Here is a 21,816-nt window from a genome sequence, read left to right on the forward strand (position 1 = left end):
ATGTCATATAATTTATTTTCTAAAATCCTAAAAACAAAAAAGTTATTAAAGTTTTATTGAACCTTAACATTTTAGGTTAAGGTGCCACTTTTGATTAATAAATAATACAAAAATTCAATCAAGAAGGCCCTAAAAAAATTAGGCCAAGGTAGAAATCTAATGTGGTTTTACCTTAGCCATTTTTTGGAGGTCCAAGCATATCCCGAAGCAAAAAACAATGCTAACGGTTGTTTCTCACCCCTAATTTTAACAAACAGGCGCTCGTTTATTAAATTCAAAAAAGGGGCACCCGCTTCGCTTTGTACTGTTGAAAGTGAAATGGGCACCCATTTTTAAAATGGGCACCCGATTCTAAAATGGGCACCCGATTCTAAAATGGGCACCCGTTTCATTAAATAATGGGTGCCCATTTCTGAAAAGATTCATTGGGCAAGAATTTGGCCCACAAGCACAAATCCCAATGATTGAATGATTTTTCAATCATTGCCTGATAGGTACGATCTACAAAGAGAATGTTTTAATTAATCGTTCTCTTTTTTTGTCTTATTGTCGATTTGCTAAGGAGATCAATTTGAATTCAAAATTTGGTGCAACCATGGGATCAAATCAACACAAGAAGAGGCAAAGGAAGGTTTTGACAACTGAGGAGATTGCAACAAATAGGGAGGAGGCAATATGTCAACAAGAGAGAAGAGCAAGAATCAGACAAAGAGCTTCAAGTTTCGTAGTCGTTTCTGAAGAGGAGAACATCAATGAGACCATAAATGTTGACAAAGGAAACACAATAGAACCATTTAATTCAGGTGCATCTTCTAATCCATTATTGGATACATGTATGTCTTCACAACCCTATGTTTTTTCTCATGAAGAAATTGGTGATTTAGTAGAAGCAGGTTACTTATTAAATCAAATGCCAATTGAAAATCAAACCCCAAATGAAATTACAACTCAAGTTAAAACTGAAATTAAAATCCAAATTGAAACCCCAAATGAAATTAGATTTCAACTTGAAATTGAATTTGAAACTCCAAATGAAATTGAAAATCCACCTGCAATTGAAACCAATAATGTGGATGTAGACATGGAAACACCAATTGAAAATGAAACGTGTTTGAATGATAATCAAACGAATGAAAATTTTGAAATTAAAAGTGATGTACTAGACAACCTTCCTAGCTTGGTTTCATGGTGCCAGATTAGGACACATGCAAATAGATTGTTTAGATATATTTTTTATAATAAGAAATTTGGGTTTCAATGTCAATTAATGGTACAACTAATTAAAATGACTAAAATGTGAAAAGTGATGAAGAAGTTGGGATTTTTTGTCAAACCCAAGAAGAAGGACGAGTCTTTAAAACAAGTTTGTATCGATTGTTGCTAGCGCCTTTGATACAATCAGAAAGAAAAATCGTTCTAAAGATAAAAATGTGGCACGACGGGCAATAACAACAACTTTAGTAAGCCAAACAACTTTTGATAAACGAATGATGAGTAACATAAGTGGATATCTTAATATTCATCATAAAAATTTGTCAAGAGCTGTAAAAAGAAGAGTTAACTTTGAAAGTGATATGGCAAACAATTTGTGGACTTTTAGTGATAGACTACCAAGGTTTGATATGAAACTTACTAGTGAAGTCAAAACTTTGATCAAAAAATTTTGGCACAATAATACGAGAGTATCACCTAATGTTAGAGATGTTCTTAAATTAAGAGTTGGGTCAAAAATTTGTGATCCACATCCAAAACACCTATTGGACATGACTCAAACTGAATTGTACAAAACAATTTTGGATGATAAGATGTTGACTATTAGCATTTGTCAAAGGTCTTTTGAAAACTATAAACCTTGGTATGTTCGAATTAACAAGGAAAGAGTCACATGTTGTTGCAAAACACATGTTTAATTTTGCTACCATTATGATGTATTTCGATATATGTACATGTTACGATGCATAGTAATGGAATGTTCCAAGAATGTGGCATAAATATACCACCTAAAATTATAATGGAGTTTATATCAAGTTTGTTTTGCAATCGACCAAATGAGAAATTTTTTCTTTTCAATGCATGTGTTACCGGTGTATGTGATATATGTGGCAATCTTGCATTGTAGGATGAATGTTTGCATGAAAATCCTTCAAATGATTTTGGATAGCAATTAGTTGATGTTAAAAGATTTAAAATTGTTGAGTATCCACTGAAGGATGGAAAGGTTGGAAGACGGTGCAATCTAATCACTGAAAAAGTTAGTGTTCATGCATTTATGAATGAATTTAAGAGTAAGATTGTACCTAAATGTGTTAAACGCTCTCAAAATGCTAGATGGCTCGATGGTCAGTTTTGAATATGTAAGGATACATTTCCTATTGGTAGTATACTTTCGATTGTTGACTTTGCAGAGAACTACACGCTTGCACCACAAGATGAGGTCCAATCACAATACTACAATTCAATGCAAGTATCATTTTTTGTCCATATTGTCTATAGGCATGTCCTAGATAGTACAGAGGAGGATTGTAAAATTTTGAGAGAGTACCATTTCTACATGAGTGATAATAAATTACACTCATCTGAGTTTGTCCAGTATTGCTTCAAGATCTTTTTTGAGAATTTGAGGGAGAGAGAAATTCAGATGACACAACATCTAATATTGTCAGATAATTGTACAAGGTAATTCAAGAATGCTAGAATGTTTTATTGGTTGAGTAGGATTCATAAGAAAACTAATTTTGAACACATGTGGATTTTTTTTTAGGATGGACACGAGAAAGGAGAACATGATGGTGCCAGTGCATGTGTTAATAGAGCCCTTTGCAGAGAGCAACTCAACTTCGAGGAAAAGGCTAAATTTAAAAATGCAAGTGCAATTGTGGATTGGTGTAGTGAAAATTTATCCACAGGATCAAATCGGAACTCTACAATTAGATGTTTCTTCTGGCTAGTTAAAGAGGAGAATATCCTTCCAAGATATGATTGTGATACAATCAATGGGTTAGCTAGATGGCATTCATTTAAGAGTTCTAATTCTAACACTTGGACTATATGGACTAGAGAGCTTGCATGTTTTTGTCAATTTTGTGTTGCAAGTGAATGGGAATAATGTGAGAATATGGAATGGGTCAAAGAATGGCAACACAAATCCTTAACACCTAGTGAGACACAATATCAAGATCTTAGAAGAAATGAAGACCCGGATCATGCATTTGTATCAGAAGATTATGATCGTGTTTTAGACCTCATACAACCTGGTAATTTAATTCAATTTCTTGTTTATAACTTTAAATTATATATTTTTATGTATTTTCATATAATTTATGATTATATTTGAATTATAAATTCTAACAAGTTTTATTTCTACATGTACTTAAATTTGTTTTCTAGGACATGTGTATGTTTTTGTTGCACCTAATGATAATGATGAGAAGGTTGAGTATTGGCTAGCTAGATGTGTAAACCCTAAGAAAAAGTTGATATGTGATCAAGTAGATGATGATGGTTTCCAGTATCCAGTTGGGTCTATTGTGGTAGTTGGCACATGGCTACACAAATACTTAACAAGAAGGAATGACTTACCAGCTTATGAAGACTACCAATTAAAAAAGAAGATTATACACTATTCTCATTTGGTGGTGGCAACAAACATCAAATTAGAAAGATACAAAGGTAGACCTGCTAATAAGGTATTGTGGACAATTTCAGTAGAAGAGCATTAGGCAATCATAGATGCATTGCAGAAGAGAGAGGATGCAGATGGTACATTAGGTTGAATCAAATTTATATGCATCCAAGTTTTGAGGTCCCAGTTGTGACATGTTTGTACTTTGAGCATGTTCTAGCAGGCTTGTGAGCCGGTTTATGTAACTCAGATGTTACCGGTTGGTTGTAATCAGTTTTCATGTTATAATTCAATCTATTCTGCATCGTCTCCATCATATCCTTGTGTTTTCATGTTATATGCATACAAAGGGGTAAATGAAAAATTGAGGAAGGGTAATTCAACCCACATAGGGTAATGTGTGCGAGAAGGACCTTTAAGATGAAAGTTAAAATTCCATGCTTGTAAATAGTAGGTTTTTCCACATATCACCCAAGTGCCATATCAATGTTTCAGGTAATCAAAGAAGGTTGACTATTGTATTTTGACCAAAATAGAGTTGACTATTGACAATTCTCAATAGTCGAAACTTCTTCCCTTGTTTTTGGCATCCCTTTTAAAAAGTTCTGAAAATATTGTCAAGGACTGTATAACTATAAATGATTATTATTTAATGCATTATCCAGCTACTCAAAAAATATTTTATAATTATGTATTTGTTATATACATTTAATTGAAATGACTAAATCACACACACTAAGCTTACACTTCTAGACTTTAAAATGTTAAACACTTAGAGTTAACTGAAATTTTCTAGGTTCAATATGTTGTTTAATGTATGTAGTCATACTAAGAAAATATTTCTAGACTTAAAGTGTTAAACACTCAAAGTTGACTATCATTCTCTAGACTTAATATGTTTCTTAGTGTGTGTGATTTAAGACTAGCCCGTTTAATCTGGATAAATTAAGAGGTGAACATTAAACAAAAAAAATTAAGGTGTTTCGATATCCTTTTGCATTTATCTAAAAAAAAAAAGAATGTTGAACTAATACATGGTGCAGGAAATTAATATAAGCCAAAGTGCAGTTTTGTAGAAGGAGAAACACAGATAGATAGGGAAGCAGATTTTCTCTGTAGACCAGCTTTTTAATAGATTTCCTTGTGCGCAGTCATGTGAAGGGTGGGACTTTTATTGAAGACAATTGAAGGATAACCTTTTAATTTAGGTCTCCTCAACAAGCTCTTCAATCCTCTCGTATGTAACAATTGGGAAACTTAATATCTAGGTCTCCTTAATAACATTAATAAATTAGATAAGTGTTATCATTAGGTTAAATAAATATATTTAGGTTATCTGTATTGAAAAACTATTTTGTTTGTTAAAGAATGAATTTTTTTAAGTTGTTTAAAAAAATTAGAGAAAATTCCAATAAGAATAGAAATGTCTATTCATTTTGGTGTATAAATCAAGCTATGAATAACTTATTTATATTCATTTATATCAATTGATATTACAAAGTCAATTGATGTAAATTGAATTTTTTCTTATAAGAGCATTAAGTGGTCTATAGTTAGACATGCCAAATTTACTTGGAAGTTTATCAATACAGTTATTGGATGATGTAGAAATATTTGGAGTTTTGAATCACCTTAATGTACACAAATCATAATAAAGATAGCCCAGAGCAAGCATTTAAAACCTTTGCTACAATTCATCTTTCATATTTTTAATATATTTTTCAATGTTATTAGCTAGAAATAAATCATCCATATAAACAACTAGACATGCAACAATGTTATCAACTTTTCTGATAACAAGAATCACACATCAAATTCAACTTCAAGAGGCGCTTGGTGAGTTTTCAATACAAAGCTTATGGAAGTTGCTTTAAATTTAGCTTAACAAATTTATTAACTTATGAAGCTTGATTTTATTAGCTTACATACTTGTTTTTCTTGACCAATGGTTGTATGTCCTTCATACTGACTCATATATACTATATCTTTGAGATCACCATTCAAAAATACAATTTTGATGTCCATTTGATGAACTTTCCATCCAAAGTGGTAATGGATATCCCTTAGTCTGTTTAAAAACTCATGCTACCCTATCGAATAGCTAAAGAGGTAAAAAAACTCTCAATACTCTATCAAATAGATACAAAACCAGCCAAAGAGGTAATGGATATCCCTCAATCTGCCTAAGAACTCATGCTACCTTAACAAATAGATACGTGACTTTATATCTTTCATTACAAAATTATTTTTTATATTAATCAGCCTAAAGAATCATGCTCTCTTATCTAATAGTTATACCACTTTATGAATGATATAAAATTTTGCATAAAAAATCATATTATTTATATTAAAAAAATTGTTTACAACAAATTTAATCACATTACATGAGATTTTATTTTTGAGGGTAACAGTCCTTCTTTCAGTGCCATCTGACATAGGTTCAGTCAAGCATGCAGAGCAGAAACTACTATTGTAGAAATGGGCGGTGGAAGAGATCACACGCATTGTAGCATTCAGTTCACTCAAATCTATTATGACGTTTTCCTTTATGATGCAGCTATTCTGGCTCCAAAAACATAGTATATTTGCAAAGAAACTGCATAACACGAAAGTTAATCGAACATTATACACCATTGATTTCGCAAACTATGACTGTAATTTTCCAAATGATCAATAACACGATATATGACTGCACTGTTTCAGAGCTTCCGCGCTTCCTTTATTGCCTGTCCCATGAGTAATAATAAATTTTAAAACAAAACAACGACTAAGGTCAACGGGAGATGAACGACTTTTAATTGTTGAGAAGAGTCGCTATATACAAAATTTCTCACAAGAAAGTCGGTGTAAGCTCAGTGGCCAACGATGATGAAAATGAGCACCTAAATGTGTGGTTTGACTTGAATGATTTGAATACGCATTTGAACGTTCAATTTGCATTCACGGGACAAATCCTGTTGTCGTTTTCCGTGTTGACCAACGAAAACCTGATTGAAGATCACGGTTACATCTTTGAGCGTTGATTGTTTCATGTTAAAGTAAACTTTGTTTTTAACACGATTAAAAAATAAAATATATTTTAAATTATATATATTATAATAATTGCATATTTTGATTTGAAATAAAATGTATTTTTTAAAAGAAATACGGTTATTTATTTGATGTAAATAGGCAGTCATTTTGGTATGTATTAATTTAAAAATTTAGAAAGATGTATAAATAATTAGTTCAATCTAAATGGTAGCATAGTTAAGAAGTTCACCAAGTGAAGTGTAGATTGTAGTTTTTTTGATTGTTAAGAACTTTCTAACATCATGACAACAAGACATCTGAAAGCACAAAGTCATACAATGGGTAGTTGTATGTTGATACAATATTTGTAGAGCACTTTTAGTTCACTTGGTAGTTTGTAGAATTCCAAAACATTTCATCTAGACTCAATTATTATGGACCAATTGTCATATATTGCATTCGTTTCTCTAAATCTAATGACATTACAAAATTTAACTAAAGTTATAAAAATTTGTTTCGAAGATAGTTCAATCAAGTTTCCCAATGTTTCAATTGGTGTTTTTTATCTGAGGATAGCTCTAATAGGAAAAATGTTAAAATAAACAAAACAAAGCCAAGTTAATTTAATGATCAAAGGTCTAGGAATCATATATATATATATATATATATCTTTTGTTAGGATTAAGGTGGCATCAACCTTGCAAATCGATTGATAAATATAAACTTTGGTTCAACAAATGCCTAACTCTTTACAAGTTCTTCTAGGTCAGTTGGGAAAAAGTTAAAGGCCTATAGAGTTGTTTGTGATCATCATCCACAAATTCCACTAGAGCCCAAATTTCCTTCACATCAAAAAATTGAATGAAAATGGCGAGTGATATTGGATCCTTCCATCCACTATAAACAACTTGATGATTTTCATTGTGGTGGGTGTCATAGGTCCATACTTGCAAAGTGCATTCTCCCTCCATAATTATGCAAATAACCTAATCTTATTAGTACAAATCATATATTTTCAGTAACATGCATTCACACCTTAACAAAATCATCTTAGAAGACAACAAATGATTTGGGTAAATGTTTCACATTCAACCAATTCTATTCCTTCAATCTAATTTAGAGACCTCATTCATTGACCTAGTATCGTGTCAAGCTCCCCCTAATGGGGAAACGCCCATAAAGAGGCTCCTTTTAGAAAATCTAGATTGTTGATCATTAGGTCACATGCCTAATGGTGGAAGTTATGTTAGGGGTTTTTTCCACAAAAGGAAAAAATCTTCTAAGGAGGGAATTGTATTAAGGTTGTGACATGATAGACAATTGAGATTGAAAAAATGTGTTTTTTGATTGAAGATGAAAAGAGGAGGTTGCTCATGATGTATTGCAAACTCTATTGAAGTTAATACAAATTGATGCATCTCTTCTTTTCTGGACATTTTTCTTGAAAGGGTGTCTCCACATAAACATAATGTGTAGCATCGTAAATTGTACACCCTTAATTGGATGGTACAATTCTACTCTTGGGTTAGCACCCACATTAGTGTGTTTACATCTTGCATTTAAAATTCCCTTTAAGAATTTAATAAATCAATTTAATTAAATCTAAAGTCTTCTTTCATCTCTCTACACATCATAAAATTGGGCCCTTTATCCTAAGTGTGCCCCTTTTTATTTAATTTCTACTTAATCACTTCATCAAATACCCTAATTATGTCTTATCTCGACCTTCAAGGCTCAATTTTGCATATCTAGACATCTCAAATTCCCACATAGTCCTGGAATTTTCTCTAAAATCACAATATCGAGCGCTTCCCCAAAACTTGGTGAAAAGTTGGTTGGACCGTGTGTTCAAACCATGTTGGTACCAATATGGTCCTGACTTTTTCTCCTTGAATTTGGGGAGCATGTTTTGGTAGTATTTTAATATTCAAATCCAAGAGATTGGTGAGAAATATTATTTCTAGGTTGACCTATGACTAAAAAAAAAGTTAGGGTCTCCTACATAAAGCCTTCCTTTCCTCATTTGAAGGATCTAAGATCTAGCAATTGAAGGAGCCTCTTGTGAAGTGAAAGTGCAAGATATATGCAGTCTACAACAACAAATCAAGAATCTAGCATTTTTAACATCCCTTAGGATTTTTGAAGACATTCAAGAATAATAGGAGATCACCGACTGATGATTGACTTGTGCCTCTCCGTTAGGGTTTGGTATGGTTTCATGTTATTTTCATGTCTTTGTATGAGATTAAAAGCATTCATTTACATATTTACATTCATTCTTAAGATCCATTATTGCACTAGTGATTTGAAGCATTAACATTTATATTTACATTCATTTAGGGTTTAATCTCCAAAGCATAGGGCAGAACTCCAGATTTACTTTCTTGTTCATTTAGGATCCTGCATACACACAAGATTCTTGCACACACATTTTAAATGCATTATCAGCTACCTGTGGAGGTGGAACTCACCACAACAAGGGGTTCGACTAAGGAAAAACCCTATATAGCCACCTAGACCCCCTTTTTCAAGTTGCAGGTGCAGGTACAGGAATTCGGTAGAAGCACGATCTTCAGAACTAATAGAGAACATAGGTACAGACCCAGTTGTAGAATTTAACCTCAATCTTCAGGGACTAGGGTGTGGTTCCATGGTTTAGGACTAGTGTGTGGCACCCTAGTCCTCCCTATTTTTTAGCATTTTTTGGCAATTTGATAGTACACAGTCTCAGGACCTCAGATCTAGAAGTTCAACTTTCTGTTAGCACAAGGAGGGGGGCGCCCAATGCACTAGGATCTACTAATTTTGCAATAGTTTCAGTAACAGGTGCATGTATGAATCCATTTTCCAGCTCTTCTTTCTGTCCTCGAGTTTTAGTTTGCGCAGGATCTGCATTTTCAGTTTAAGTGTGCTTGTTTTCTCATCTCCTAGTTTAGTCAATTGTTGCATCACATTTTGCATATCTACTCCTCATTTACAGCAAATGAATAGAAACCCTAAGACATATTTCATGGCCCTCTCTTCCTCACAAGAAGTAGCCAAAGTAAACTATCTCCCTAGGCTCTTTCGTATTCCACTATGTGTACACGAGAGTGGGATTTGATCTTAGTTACCTGGTTCCATTTTTGTGCTCCACACTATAATGTTGTCTTTTTTCTTCTATCCCTTTATTTCTTTTATTTATTTTTTTAATTTGATTCCACATTCTCTATATTTATTTATACATTGGATCAATAGTTATATCAATTGAAACCAAATTTCCTTTCTCTAGTTGTTTACCTTCATTTTTAACATCATTTGTTTCTTAGAAGTTCATAAATGAAATTCTAAAGCTTTCTTCATTGTTCTTTTTCCTTATATAGATATTGTATTCCATTCACATTTAGCTATGATATAGCAATATGATATGTTTTCCACACTCATAGATGCCAATATAGAACTTGGCAACAAGTCATACATTCACAATATAGAGTATTTTATACCTTTTATGATGAATACGCTAACCATCTCAACCTCACTCTATTATTGGAAGATGGATATATTTTTCCTTTTATTGTAAATTGAATCAAATCATCTAGTTCCAAGACCTATTTATTATATTAATGATCTAGAAAATGTATGTATAAATGATTAAATACTATTTTTACTTTATCTAAATTTTCTTAAGGATTCATTTACTGCAGATGTTGGAAAAAAACCTTGTATAGTAGGAAAATATATTTACCACAATAGGTTCCAAGTTGGTTTTTCAATTATTGATTAACTAATTAAAAATAATGGTTTTAGATTCTAGGATTTAGATGCTACTAATAGGATGATCCCACAATAAGGTGCCCTACTTGAAGAACATCCTAACTTTTTCCTAAATTCATATATTATTTAGAATACTTGAATTATATGATCCTAGATGAGTTCCATCTAAGGGGGTTTGATTAAAGAGGGCTAGATCAAGCCACCTTGGATATAACTCTCGAAGCTTAAATTAAAATCCTAATAAAATATTTAATAAAACTATTGAAATCCTAACTAAAAGATGATTCATCTTACCGTTTGGGAACGAAATGAAGTCATTAGGACATACTATTTTTTAAAAGTAAGTATTCCTTAGCTTTAGGTTTCCAAATACTATAATGCATATACATTTTTGTTGATATTATGTTTTTTAATTTTATAAATAATACATAGTTCCATTACAAAAAAATGAAAATAATACATAGTTCCATTACAAAAAAATGAAAGTAATAAACTATATTTAAGACACTCGAAAATATAATAAATATAGTATAAAAAACTCAAAAAATGTATTGCACTTACATATATGTCCTTTTTTCAATAATTTTTTTTTTTTTGTCACATTAAGAGACATTTTTTACAAAATAATATGTCTATTTTTTGTTTATACTAATTTAAAAATAAATAATAATTAAAATATTTAACATAAATTTACTTTAAAATATGATCATGTAAAGTGGAAAATTGAGAACCTTAGCCAAATTCGCCACTTGGGAGAAAGGTGGGAACTTTACTAAGGTTCAATTTTCACTTGGGCAGACTTTACATTCAAAAGAGGATGATGAATCTACTAGATCCAATCCTAAATGATGCAAGGACTGAATACTGGATATATTGGTTGTGAGTGAAATGCAATTGACCCTCTTTTGTAAGTTGTCAAGTTGAATTAAGACTAAATGCTGGAAAAGAAAACAAAGTATGAGAAAACAGTGATATACAGATTTGGGATTCAATCGTGCACCTAGATCTAAGAAGTTTGAGATGATTCAGAGCTGCTCTATGAAATCCAACAAAAGTTGCAGAGATCATGTGTCTGGACAAGGGTGCCCTACTATCGGTCCTCTAAACTTTTCGTCCGTCGAAAAGGTTTTTTTTTGTCTCTACGAATACTGATTAATTCCAAAAGTACATCTACATACATGTTTCCTACACAGAGAAAGAAAGGAAAATGTGTTGGGAATAGGGGTTTGTCTTCAGATCAAACCCTGGTTTTAGAATTAACCAAGTGATTGAAATAATGTAAATGAAATGACTGAAAGTAGAAATCCTCCTCTTTGAGGGGATGTTGAATTGACTAAAAATGAAATGCTTATGCCTCCTTGTGAAGTTTTTCTTGCCTCCACATGGAATTAGAGTTTCACGAAGTAGAATATTGATCTCCTCTTCAATGCTTGAAATCTTGTCTCTATCGCTGCTCCGAAGCTTGAATGAGGACTAAAAATGCTCAATTGCTCTTGAATTCTTGAATGCTTGAGCTCTTGAATGCCCGAATGCTTGATTGAATTTCATGATGATCAAATGAGAGGAGAAATCCCTCTTATATACATGCTAGTGGGATTTAATTAACTAATTTTTTGACTTGGGCTGACACAAGAGGGATTTTCTCACTCCAATTTGAAATGAGCCAAAGGGAGGGACCCCAATATAGGTCCCAAATAGGGGATCCCAGGGCGCCACACCCTGGTCCTGTCCTATTTTGGGGCAGGATCAAGGTGTAGGCAGAGTGCTATGTTGAACTACAATATTTTTTATTTGCATGAGCATATTCAGGTCTCCGATCAAGCCGAGGTGCGCAAACACTAAGGAGAAGACCCAAATGCAATAGAAAATTGCAAGTGGTGTACTTTTAGCATGTTACCAATCCATACAATAGATATTTGAGTTAATGATGTAATACTAAGATATCATGAAAAATATCATTTTGTAGTGAAAGTTATATAAAATAGAATAATATTACATAATTAAAAATTAAAAAACAATAAATAAAAAGTAAAATAATAAATGATAGAAAATTCTTTAAAATATTTAAAATTATAAAATGTTAAGTATAGCTATGAAATGATGCACAACCTATTATTTTACCATCCTTAAATTATTGATAATCTCTTCACTATATTGATACAAATTAAGATGTGTTATTTATTTTGATCATCCTACTTAGGCCAAAGTGTGACATTATTGTTATCACAAATTCATCTTAACAACCAAAGGAGGATAGTTTTAATCATTGATCTACAAAATTTGCTAGACCAAATAATGGTAAAATTATTTTTTCAACATTACAATTCTTGTTGTTATCACACCTTCAAATTTTGTGAATAGGCACCTTGAATTTCTTGTTTAATTTTAGTTTCATTGGTTTAATGAAAATAGATGACCTATTAAGACCCCTCACCCACTTTTAGCCTCACATTTCCCTACAATTACCCCCATTTATCCCATTTATCTTTTTCTTTACTTATAGTATGGTGATTTCTTCCTGCACTTTTACTATATTAAATTTTTTTATTTACATGAAGTATCATTTTTCTGCAGCTTACCTTGGGTTCAAATTTCTATTTAGGGAGGTCATAAAAAGGTATGGCTTGAAAGTGACTCCCTAAATATTATTAATTTCCTGCTTAATTATACGAATCCCAACTGGACAATCAAGCACTTAATCTAGGAATGTCTCGACATGATTTCCAAGTTTGATGGAGTCTAAATCACTCATGTATATCAGGAAGGCAACCAACTTGAAAACTATGTGGCAAAATTGGGTGTGGGTTAAGAAAAAATCAAACGATGGAGAGAAGGGGAAAGTTTCCAGATACACTTGAGTGAACTAGCATGAAATGATGCTACAAATTTTACAGATTCTCAATGGATGAATATTATTGATACACTCCCATGAATATTATTGATATAGTCCCATCACATGCATAAAACCACTTCTTGCAGTAATTTGAGTAGACATAATACTAGGGCTTCAAAATTGTTCTCGGATTCTTGGTTTTTTGTCTTCTGTTTATGTGACAGTGAGCCTCAGGATTGGTAGGAGAAATTTGAACATGGGGGGAGATAAAAATATGATTGAGCCGACTTCATGTCATAAGTGGGAGAAAAGAAAGGATACATGGACTAATATTATGAATGGCGGCCTCATCCCATACATAAAAACCCTACATGGTCATGATTCTAGAGCAACGGAAGGGTTTGTGAATGGTTGGAATAATGGAATCCTCATTGCCTATGGTGCAAAGTTCAAAATTGATGAGGAGATAATTGTGGGTATTACTGGTTTATAGATGGAGGGGAAGAAATTCTAAAGAGAAAGCAAGGTGATGGAGGAAGCCCTTTTCCTTTTCTTTGATAAGTAGAGTGAGAGAGACAGGGTTAGAAAGACGATAGATAGGGGCTACAACAGAAAAGACCTATTGAGACTATGGGTCAATGTTGCAGAGGTGGTTATGAGGTACATTACCCTCGATGGTCGTTATGTTAGTAGTTTTTCCTATCATTTCACTATTTAAAACCATTTTAGACATGATAGAAAAATGTCTATGTTGTTTTACTTGTTATCCTCTCTGGAGCATAGTCTATCCAACCATGCAAAGAACTATGAAAGCCTTGTTTTACATGAGGGGTTGATCCTTCTTATAATGGAACATGCTAAAAAATATAAATTCAATCTCTCATTGACTCTCAAATGTGATAGTGACCCCAAATCCTAGATTGGCCATGATGTGCATGTTGTGCCTGATACTAAAATTGAGGATGAAGGGTTCACTATGGATTGGCGGAACCTTCAAGGGCTAAAAGAAGATCTAGAGTATAGTCCCTCTGAGGGAGAGGGTCCCCTTTCTAAGGTCACTCTCAGCACTAACAGTAGTAGGAAGTGTAAATCCCACCCTTTAAAGGAAACCAAAAAGAACATTACCCCTCCTCCCTTGGATTCGGGTAATGTTAGCTCTAAAAGTAAAAAGGTGGGAAAATATATGGATCCAAATGACAAAGGGGATAAGGAGATCAAGTTGGATATTCCCATAAATCAGGACTAGGTGGACTCGAACAACTAGGTAAAAGTGATTCAGTGAATATTGACATGCTACAGGCTAGCTCCACTTCCAGTCAAGAGAAGTGCTTCTGGTGGGTAATTAGTGAAATCAACATCATCAAACAAGGAATATCTGAAACTATTAACACTTTCACGAAGACTCCAATGCCTAATAAAACAAATAAGGTCCTTAAAATGACCCAAAAGTTAATTGAAGATGTTAAGGTCATTAAAATCGAGCATGAATCTAGAATTGCCAACCCTGGAAAAAGATTTGGTAGACATCAAAGGAAATCTCATGAATCTAGTTGAGATTAGAAAAAAAAGCTATGAATAACAGTGCAAAAGGCATTAAAAATATAAATGATAAAATGAAAATTCATCAAGTTCAACTGATCAACAGTATTCTAGAGGTGCAAGCTTCCATAGGTTCGTCTAGACAAGAACTAGGAGCAGGGTTCAAGAGAAGAGTAGTACCAAGAGCATCGTGGAGGAGCTAGAAGATATCAATAAAAACTATGGAGAAAAATCAGGAGCTTTTAGGAACTTATATTTAAGTTTTTTCTTGATGGCCCGATGCTTTAGTGTTGTTTTTGTTGTAGGGCTCAGTGGGGTTGTGCCCTTGTTTTGTTTCTATTTAGTTATTGTTTCTGGACTGTTTCGTTGATTCTCCATTATTTTTTGGATTTGGGTTTCAGGTCCTTGCAAAACCCATTTTATCTTAATAAAAAAATATCATTTTCTTGTTTTACTTACACTATAAATAAATATTCTTTATTTATATGATGATTAACTATTTCCAAATTCTTCTTGTTGGTCTAAAATAATGTTATCCCATTTTTATATCTTTTCTTATATTTTGTGGTACCCCTAAAATATAGTTGATCAAAGAAATACAATTTGATAGGTCTTATTGTATTTTTTATTTAGTATAAATCATATTCATGTATGTTTTCTCCCCATCCTTAGAATAATTGTTTGATTATTACATGTTAGAGCTTCATATTTTTTTCATGGTAGGGACCATGTAGTGGTTATTAAATGTTGAGATCTTCTAAAATATGACATCAATGATATTATATGTGATAAACTTGAGCTTTAATCATATTATATCATGTTATTTGAAGTGATAAGTGAAGTTTCATCATATGTGTTATGTTCTAGGGGGTTATATAGTAGATTTTTTTATATTTTTGGTGGTCTCTAGGAATTTATATTTGTTAATGATTAGACAAATATTAAATTTTTAAACTCTACTAGAGCTCTTATTATTCATTGAGTTCCAAGGATCATTTAAATGTGATCAAGTTTGTGTGGCCCTCCAAACTTCTTTAGTTTTTAACACTCTTGGTGGTTTGGAGTTCGTGAAGGCTTACATAGGAATCAAAAGATGTGAAAAATAAAAGGTATGTACTAGATGGTGGATATCTATTTCTACTATTGATGAAAGTGGAATAAACATCTTGTATTAGGTTTACTCTTTATTATAGCTCCTAAGGTGAGGCATAACTATCATGTTATAGTTAAATTTCTTGAATTAATATTTATTGTCATACATATTAACCTAGCTCTAGTATATACATTGATTGTAGGTTTATTGAGTGCATTTAATTTAGTATTCAAAGTAAAACATTACAATTTTTTTTTTAACAAATTTAAAATTTTAATGATGCAATTTGCATACCAATCCTAATTCCCTTTTAGCTTTAGTTCTATTTTGATAGAACATGTCAATAAAATTATAAAGTGATATTTGACATACTTTTGTGTTAAGTTTAGTTTTATCCCTTTTTGTTATCCATCATCATTTTCTCCTTGTACATATTCCCACAGATTTATTCTATCCATATCATATTCTTATTATTCTCATAGATTCCTATCATCTATAGCCCTATTTTTCATTCATGTATTCCTAATTTTGATATTTTATTTCTTATCTCAATGCATTTTGTGTGGCATCTAATAGGGATGCTGCATAACATGGATTTGACCCATAATTCTAAAAAAATCAACCATCTCCCACACTTTTCTTATAGTCATTGGGATTTGACTTGTTAAACACTTTCATAATGAGTTATTATATGTTAGTATCTAAAAAATAGTAATTGTTTATAATCATAAATAATTAGAAATCATATCTATTACAAGGAAGTCATTCTTAAAAATCGCTTTGGGGCACCAAAAGGAACTTGATTATGAATCAATTTATTTATGGAAATTGTATGAGATAAGAGTGATGTATTCAATCATTCCAATAAATTTAAATATACTCTTATTAAAGGTGTTTGTTGTGATCTTTTCGTTCCCAACATGCCCAAGTCCATTTTAAACTTGAGGATCTTAGATTCACCCTTGAATCTTATATGTTTGCCTTCGTATCTTTCTTGATTTTGATTGTTAGTTCTTAGTTCATACTTGTAGGCTTATGCATTTCTTCTTCCCTATGCTTGTGCCCTTGAATCATGAAAATGTTCATAGTACATTAATTTTATTTTTTTAAATTATGTAAAAAAGTTGACATGTTAAGTGAATTGATTGTGCACATTATTCAAAATGATTATCCCCTTTTTAATATATTTCACAATCACACTATAATATTCAATTTATTTTTCTCAAATATATCAAAATATTAATGTATTATAACAAAATTCTATATAAACCCTACGTTATTTCTTTTTTCAACAATTGTAAACAAAAGTTATTATATTTCTTATATTTTAAAATGAATTAAAACTTGAACTCATTAAATTTGTATTTATAAATTATTTATTAAAATTAAATTACTTTTCAAAATATCAATATTAATATGTTTTTAAGATAATTGTTTTTTTTTTAAAGATTAACCTATTAAGCCATACATATGTTTTTATAAAACTCACTCTCTTCTATACATTCCTAGGATATTGTCCCTTTTTCTTTGTCTCTTCTATACATGTACTACTAAAATAAAATATGTGCTAGAAAAGTATTTAATAATGTGTGGAATACTTTTTAAGGCTAGCCATATTTTTTATGCATGTACTAATAAAATCAAATATACGCTCAAAAAACACTTAACAATATATAGAATACTTTTCAAGATTAACCATATTTTATATTAATGTAAATATGCACTAAAAAATACATTAAAAACTATCATCATAAATACAACACTTAAAAGTTTACTTAAACGTAGACATTCACATTATAAAATTCAAACTTATTTTTTCCAAATATATTAAAACATTGATGTATTAAAATGTATTTTTAATATTATATAAACCCTTTTTTACCCTTTTTAAAAAGTTAATATATTTCTTTTAAGAATTGTGTGGGCTGTGGATTTTTGTTGATATGGATAAAAATTCTGCGAACTCATTTCCCATTTTCAATTGCGTGTTTAGAATATGAAGTGTCTAAAATGTATTTACAGTTTGTGGTTGAACTTGGCTTTTGGCCAAACTAGAGTTGAAAATGTACCACGTTAGTGACAGAGAGAGGTTTCCTATATTTTCTATGCATGTGCTGTAAAAGTCAAATATGCAGTCGAAAAATACTTTTCAAGCTACGATCATGAATACAACACGTAAAACACAGTCAAGTCAAAAAGAGATGAAAGAAGCAACGTTTTAGTTATTTATAGGATAACCGAGACAGAATTGTAGCACAGCTCCTACAACAGTTGGCAGAATAAGAACAGAATGTTTCCACTTTCGCATACGATATCTGTGGGCTATGGATTTTTGCTGTTATGGATAATAATGCTGCAAAGCGATTTGCCAATTTCAAGAGCATGTATTAAACATGAGCGAATTTCTCTATTAGATTTCAAGGCTGGTCTTAATCTTTCCTTTGGTCGATTATCCTCTTGGCGGGGATTTAACTGTTGCCAGTGGGAGGGGGTTGGCTGCGATTATAATACATCCCATGTCATTCGCCTTGATCTAAGTGCTGACCCTGATGTAAATGATAATTGGCTCAGAAGGAGTGAGTTTCGTCCATCGCTGTTTCATCTGCAGCATCTAGAGCACTTAGATCTCAGCCGAAATAGCTTTAATGGTTCTTCTATTCCTCCACAGTTGTCAAAACTCCAGAGACTTTCATTTCTTAGCTTGTCAAATGCTGGATTTTGTGGTGAAGTCCCTCTGGAGTTGGGAAATATGTCAAGCTTGCGCCATTTGGATATTTCAGATAATTTCTGTCTATTTCAAATTTCAGATTCAGATTGGTACTGGGAATATTGCCTGAGGAGTAGTAAGTTTGATGTATGGATCAGAAATCTGAGAAGCTTAGAATTCTTGGGAATGGATAAAGTGAACCTGACAATGGCCTCGAAGAAGTGGGGTGAAGCCCTCAGCGGTCATGCCAATCTTACCCAAATTCACTTGTCTCGCTGTGGGCTCTCAGGTAATATTCCAGATCTCTCAAACCTCACCTCTTTATCACATCTTCATATAGGCTCTAATTCCTTCCCGTTTCAACTACCCTACTGGTTTGAGAATATGTCCTCCCTGGTTTCACTTGATCTCTATGACTGTGGTCTGAATAGTACCATCCCTTCCAATTTCCTACCCCGTTCCAAATTGAGAAATCTTGTGCTTGATTTTAATATAGATATGCAGGGATCAAACCTTTCTTTCATTCTAGACCATTCTTCCTCACTTGTCGTGCTTTCTGTCCACCATTGCAATTTAGGAGGAGTGATTCCCCCCTCTATTGCAGACTTTTCAAAACTTGAGACCATGGATTTGTCGAAAAACAATTTGAATGGCAGTATACCATCCTCTTTTGACAGCCTTTCATCCCTTGCAACTCTGGACCTTAGTGACAACCAGCTAACTGGTCAGATTCCTACTTCTTTGTGTCAGCTTCCGGTATTAAGTAAACTTGATCTATACCACAACCAACTATCACGAACAATTCCAGAATCCGTTTCAAAGCTGGCTAGTTTAGAAGTATTGTCACTTAACTATAACCATCTAACTGGTCAGATTCCTTCGTCTTTGTGTGAGCTTCTGGTGTTAAATGAACTCCATCTAGGCCACAACCAGTTGTCAGGAACAATTTCAAATTCCATTTCAAAGCTGGCTAGTTTAGAAGTATTGACACTTCCTTCCAACAGATTAAGAGGCACCATTTCACTTCAGATGTTCGACAATCTAACTCGCCTACAAGGACTGGACCTTTCTGAAAACCAATTTACCATTGCCATTTCTACAAGTTGGGTTCCACAGTTTGGCCATCTGGAGTACTTGGCATTGAGGTCCTGCAATATATAAGGCGAGTTTCTTCCACTTTTGTCCCAACAATATCAATTGAAATACCTAGATCTTTCAAGTAATTACGTTGTGGGAAATCTTCCTTCGTCGCTGTGGGATCTTCCTTATCTTGAGATGCTCAATCTTTCATACAATCAACTGGAAGGTTCTCCACCCCGCCAGATATCCCATAATTTTACTGTGGTGGATTTGCAGGAGAATAAATTATATGGCTCACTTCCGGCTCTGGATTTTGTTTCATTTATGTTAGATCTGTCAGACAATAAGTTTAATGGCTCTATTCCTGCAATAATTGGTACATTATACTTTCTATCATTGTCAGGGAATAATCTCACTGGACAAATTCCGAGTTCTATATGTACAGATTCAAATAACAAGTTGACAGCTATGGTTCCTGGAAGCATTGGGTTGTGTTCTGGATTAGGAGTTTTAAAATTAGCTCAAAATGTTTTGCAAGGGCAGATTGTAGAGGAATTGGGAAATCTAAAAACTCTTAGCACGCTCAATCTCAATGGCAACAGGTTGGATGGTATTATTCCTTTGTCCATTTCAAATTGCACGGGTCTTCAAGTATTTGATTTGGGAAATAACAAATTTGAAGCTCACAGATTTAAAAATTTTCAGCTTAACTTCTAATAAATTTGAAAATACAATTCCAACCCAGCTTATGAGGCTGCATAATCTTCAAATTCTGGGCTTATCCAATAACAATTTATCGGGAAGTATTCCTGAAAATCTAAGCGAGTTATATGCTATGGTCAATCAATCTCAAAATATTGAAGTAGAACTTAGCTTTTCTGTTTCATTTGGAGGATTGCGCTAAATGGAATCTTTTTATGAATCAAAATATGAGGATGATATAACAGTTTGGATAAAAGGAAGGGCACTAACATATGTGAGAATAATCAATGCAGACAAGTTCATGGATCTCTCACGTAACAATCTGTCAGGTATTGTTCCTTCAGAATTAGGACTTCTCCAAGGTTTAATTTCTCTCAATATATCCAATAATAATTTAAGCAGTTCAATTCCAGAATCTTTGGGGGCCATGGTTCACTTGGAGTCTCTGGATCTTTCACAAAACAAGTTGTCAGGTAAACTAATATAACATTCCTTGTTGTGTTGAATCTTTCGAACAACATGTTGTTCCGATTAATACCACAGGGAAAGCAGTTTTGGACTTTTGAAGCATCTTCTTTTCTAAGAAATCCCAATCTTCATGGATTTCCCCTTGAAAATAAGACACAAATTTGTGGTCTAGTAGGCTGCAAAGAAAATCAGACAAAATGGAGTAATATAGCTACTAATGATCCAAATGTAATGGATAAATGGTGGGCAGTGGGAATGGGATTAAGTTATGGAGTGGGATTTGCTACTATAATTGCAATGTTGTGCTTTCACATAGAATGGAGAAACATATGCTTTAACTTGAGGTCAAAAGTCAAAACAATCCCCTACCAAGTATCATAAGTTTATCAATACAGTAATTGGATGATGAAGATATTTTTGGGGTTTTGAATCACCTTAATGTACACAAATTATAATAATGAAATGTACACAAATCATAATAAAGATAGCCCAGAGCAAGCATTTCAAACCTTTGCTACAATTAATCTTTCAAATTTTTAATATATAAATTTCAATGTTATGAGGTAGAAATAAATCATTCATATAAACTGTAGACACTTAAAATTGTCTTATCTAATTAGATAAATATTTTATTTATTTAATTACTTCATCTTAAGTCTTCTATTAATTAAATAAATTTTTATTTATTTAATTAATTCATTTATCCTCTTCTAGCCTTATTTCTCATTTAAATAAATACTTTTATTTATTTAAATTATCCTTCCCCTAAATTAAATAAATATTTCATTTATTTAATTTCCCATTTCTTCTATTAATTAATTAAATCTTTAATTAATTCATTAGCCTTTTCCGCCCATGACACATGTCATTCATCTCTTAATTCCTACACTACCTACCCTCTCATTATTTTCTTATTTCCTCTACCTACCCTCTTATCCTAGCCGACTATTTACCTTTTACACCTCTAAATCTTATCCCTCCATATCCTACAATGTCTTCTATATAAG

The 21,816-nt window shown here is 32.5% G+C and overlaps 1 protein-coding gene across 1 annotated transcript; it reads left to right on the forward strand.

The window, feature by feature from the left end:
* The first annotated feature begins 18,142 nt into the window (after positions 1 to 18,142).
* LOC131027097 (receptor-like protein EIX2) lies at positions 18,143 to 19,720 on the forward strand. The gene has a single exon (XM_057957080.1). It carries the CDS (start codon positions 18,143 to 18,145, stop codon positions 19,718 to 19,720), a length of 1,578 nt encoding a protein of 525 aa, XP_057813063.1.
* The last annotated feature ends 2,096 nt before the right edge of the window (positions 19,721 to 21,816 follow it).

This window comes from Cryptomeria japonica, chromosome 8 (assembly GCF_030272615.1).
Source record: "Cryptomeria japonica chromosome 8, Sugi_1.0, whole genome shotgun sequence".
Taxonomy (NCBI): domain Eukaryota; kingdom Viridiplantae; phylum Streptophyta; class Pinopsida; order Cupressales; family Cupressaceae; genus Cryptomeria; species Cryptomeria japonica.

What these genes read in the sequence shown, in the direction of transcription:
- LOC131027097 (XM_057957080.1), top strand. Translation starts at nt 18,143, where the DNA reads ATGTTTCCACTTTCGCATACGATATCTGTGGGCTATGGATTTTTGCTG.